This window comes from Hyposmocoma kahamanoa, unplaced genomic scaffold (genome assembly GCF_003589595.1).
Source record: "Hyposmocoma kahamanoa isolate Upper Pololo Valley unplaced genomic scaffold, ASM358959v1 78, whole genome shotgun sequence".
Classification (NCBI taxonomy): Eukaryota; Metazoa; Arthropoda; class Insecta; order Lepidoptera; family Cosmopterigidae; genus Hyposmocoma; species Hyposmocoma kahamanoa.
The window spans coordinates 8,002,543-8,006,582 of record NW_020653945.1 but is presented as its reverse complement, the minus strand read 5'-3'; the positions used below and the strand labels follow the sequence as shown (position 1 = coordinate 8,006,582).

General features: G+C 37.0%; 1 protein-coding gene across 3 annotated transcripts in view; it reads left to right on the top strand.

Annotated features, from left to right (window-relative positions):
* The window catches only part of LOC113232895 (ATP-dependent helicase brm), a 44,466-nt gene extending 40,792 nt beyond the window's left edge, over window positions 1–3,674 (top strand). Inside the window, exons 26-29 of one of the 3 annotated variants that reach the window (XM_026467782.1) lie at window positions 997–1,122; window positions 1,423–1,549; window positions 2,070–2,247; window positions 3,029–3,674. In XM_026467782.1, the coding sequence (XP_026323567.1) occupies window positions 997–1,122; window positions 1,423–1,549; window positions 2,070–2,247; window positions 3,029–3,165 (568 nt within the window). In that variant the 3' untranslated portion in view covers window positions 3,166–3,674. Of the gene's footprint in view, window positions 1–996; window positions 1,123–1,422; window positions 1,550–2,069; window positions 2,257–3,028 lie in introns of all 3 variants that reach the window. The other 2 variants (XM_026467781.1, XM_026467783.1) reach the window with 2 other exon arrangements.
* Window positions 3,675–4,040: the final 366 nt, after the last annotated feature.

Sequence of the window (4,040 nt, the reverse complement as noted above, 5' to 3'; positions counted from 1 at the left end):
AATATATATACATATCATACTATATATATATATATATAGTATGATATGTATATATATTTAGGATCCCGAAATTAAAATGAATACTAAAACTAAACATTAAACTAGTTTTTATAAACTTAGGGCGCGTTCTATCGTATCCTTTTATTTATCGTTGGACGACAGTCGCGTCTAGCCTATTCCCATATTACGACTATTTGTTGTGTTGTGACTGTAATAGATGTTTGTTTTATCATTGAACGACTGACGTGTTTGCTGTTTCCACGAGACCGTGGCGACATTTTGTAATTTCACGGCAGCTGCCTTGTCGTTGGCAGATATATAAGACAACGATAGATAAAACGTGACGACAATAGTAGCTGCGATTATCTGTCGTCACATTTTTATCGTGACGTTTTATTTTTCGACAGACGACTGTCGCTCTAGCTCTTCCCATTGTCTCGACAGTCTGTCGTCGTAACGTCAAGGAACTTGCTAACGACAGTTAATCGTGTCGTACTATGTGAACAACTTCATTTAAATATACAAGCCACGACATTTTGAACTGCACGACTGTCTGTCGTCACGACATAATGGGAACGCGCCCACAAAAATATGTTCATATCATACAAAAACAACCTTTATCCGCTAGAATTTCTCAAACGTAAAAGTAACAAAGAAAATACCAATTGACGTAATTTACATCATCTCGACGCTGATTACGATCGCACCGCACCCAACGACAAACGACGTACAAAAGGCATGGCCTACGCTCTAGCGCCGCTTTATATAGGAATGGTCAGTGGGAAAAGGAGACTCTCTTAAGTATATTATGTAGAAATTGCTCGGTTGCATTCATCTGTATAGGGTAGGTAAATTAAATTGTCAGAGTACAGACCATATCTATAAAATCATATCAACGGAATTGGTACACTGAATAAAATTTGGTTTGTTTTGTGTTGGATAACCTTTATTTTCATAACGAAAAAACTACATCATTTTATTGCGTATCGTTCACAGTCGTCAAGAGGAATCAGACGAGGAAGAAGTTCCGAGCTCCTCAAAGAAAAAGAACAAAACCGAAATGAACCAGCTCAAAAAGAGGCTCAAGAACATTATGAAGAAAGTCATCGAACATACTGATGAGTGAGTGCTACTACATAGCCCTGCACTAGGGAAACCCTGTGTCGCGGGTGCCATGGACACACACATAGACAACCACAAATTACACCCAAACTCACAGATTTTGAAATAATATATCCACTAACGAATGTATACGTAATTTGCAAAATTATGTAGTTAGACGAACCAATAATAGCCTTCAGTGAGACTATTTAGAATTATTCTCGAGACAAATTAAGTAATAGTGCACTTGATGTTGCATAGTGCAGTCGTGTACTCGTTTTCCTTTTTTTTCTGGTAACATATAACATTTAATTTGTTCAGGGGCGGGCGAGTTCTATCAGAACCTTTCATGAAATTGCCGTCACGTCGCGAGCTTCCAGACTACTATGACGTCATCAAGAAGCCGCTAGATATAAAGAAGATTATGAACAGGATTGAAGATCTAAAAGTTTGTATTGCAATTGAATTTTATGACTATATTGAACTATGCTTTAGTAGCAGTAGAGCTCCTTGTGAAAGAGTTCGTCCAGGGAAGCACTGTCACCTTACCTACTTCTGCCGCCAAACAGTAATGTCAGTATTACTGTGTTCCGGTTTTGAAAGGTAAGGGTGCTGGTGAAATTACAAACACATGACACTTGTCAACTTATGTCTCTGGATGACACGCGCAGTGGCAGCCTCTGAGATCTTTGCGATTTAAACCTCTGAGTGCCACTGCAACTATTATGGACAGGCATGTAGCTTATCATCGGCGCAGGACTTGTTCATCCCGTCATTTGATATTATAAAAAAACAGCTACGGTTTCTGACGAAACCGTTAGCGGCGCTATACAATTTTGTACTTTAAATACGACACTGAGTCATTCGGACCCCTGACCTTATTCCACTTTATAATTAAACGGTTAAATAGTATGTTTTATAAGAATTATGTTTTATTACTAATAATTATTTTGTTTTTTGTTTTACAGTATAACGACATAACTGATCTCGAGCGAGACTTCTTCACACTATGCGCAAACGCTCAAACTTACAACGAAGAAGCGTCGCTCATTTACGAGGATTCCGTTCGGCTACGAAACGTATTTATCGAAATAAGACGCCGATATGAGAGTGGACAGAACTCTGACGAATCTGATGACGACAAAGGTAAACAAGGTAGAATCGGTTTGCTTGCATTTGGTGTGGAATAATTTCTAATTTGAAGCACTTTGATTTTACGTGCATATAATACTTAGCCTCAATTGCATTAGGATTTGCAATAAAAACCGTCTTGCCTGGGAATAAATGCAATTTTTTTCTTAATAAATTCCATACATCAAGCCACATACATACGCAATGGAAACTGTAATTACTACGCGCTACAAAGGGGATACAGAAAAAAAGTTTCTACAGAGGACATAAAAGCTAAATCTAAAATGACGTGTACACAGTCGAGCTTCGCCGCTAGTAACTTGGGCCAGACTAGAATGCGTTTGTATACATTGCTGAATGAATGCTACCTCATGTAATCTGCACAAGTTTACACGCTTTCCTTGAAGCCGAACCATAACATAACCGTATTGAAATACTAAATCATAGTGATTGCATGCTTTACCACACTGACCAATCACACCTCCCCCACTGTGGTGGGGGAGAAATAAGGGTATGCCGTTCAACCAGTTACCCCGCTTCTTACTTAGAACTGTTTGAAATAGTGTCTTATAGCATTACCAATAATAACAACAACTAAACTATACAGGGTGACAGTTTGAACGAGATAAATATGTAACGAGGCGAATGAGTAACTGATATGTAATATACCGAATATATAAAAAAAAAACTGCCTTATTTTTTATACCCAAATGAGGAGTGTGTCAGTATTTGTGAAATGGCACGACATTTTTTCATTTCCACTAAACACAAACTCATTCAAGCATACTATTTTCAGAGGACGATTCCGATGGAGAATCAAATCGGTCAATGAAAATGAAAATCAAGCTGAAAGGTAAAGGCAAAAATACGCCGTCACGGAAACGCAAGCAGCGTAAGTATATCTCAGACGATGAAGATTACGAAGAAGATTGAACGCAGTTTTGGTGATGTACAACTCTAAACTGAACAGTTTTCAAATACGGTGAAAAATCGAGTTCTATTAGCTGCTCAATAACGTATGGAAAACACAAGTACTTCAATTACTCACGGCCGAGTTGCTGAATATAATGCGATGCTAACAAATTAGACTAGGTTCGTATTGTTTAATTCCAAATTATTATTATTCAATGGCCCTAGCGTGTCACAGTAATGTGAATTTATTACTTAATCTAAACAAAGTATTTCCCCAACTTTTCAAGAATGGGATTTAGGTAATAAGAGTAGCTGTAATGGTAGGCATTTTCAGACCTTGGTTATTTTAATTCATTATTTTATGTAAGAAAAATGTTTTTAAAACTACCTTTAATGTTATGTTAACATGAATCTGTATCAATTTATAATTTTTGAAAGAGAATTAAATTATTTTATCAAACCAAAAGCTGGATTATTTTGATGTGGACAAAATCTGCGTTTGAGTCTTAGCAAAATGATGTTTGTTACAAAATTAGTATGTAGTTACATTGATATCGTGTACTGCAAATCTAGACAAATAAAGAAAAAAAAATTGCAATCACAGTTATATTATTTCTTGATTACCGTTACCAAACGCGGTGAGTGCTAGAACTGTTGTTCTAGAATCATAAAAAAATATTTCAAACCCAATCTCCCCGTTTCCCACTTCAAAGTAATCAATGCCTTCCCATCGTTTTGCCAGGCATGCATGTTCTACTGGAAGGAGAAGGAAAGTTATAAGGGTAGACATCTGTGACGATGCGTTCCTAGCCACTTATTTTCAAATTTTGAATCGTTTTTTAATAATCCTTTGCCTCGACATTCTCACCTTGTTTCGTTCCATCGTCACTCTCTGC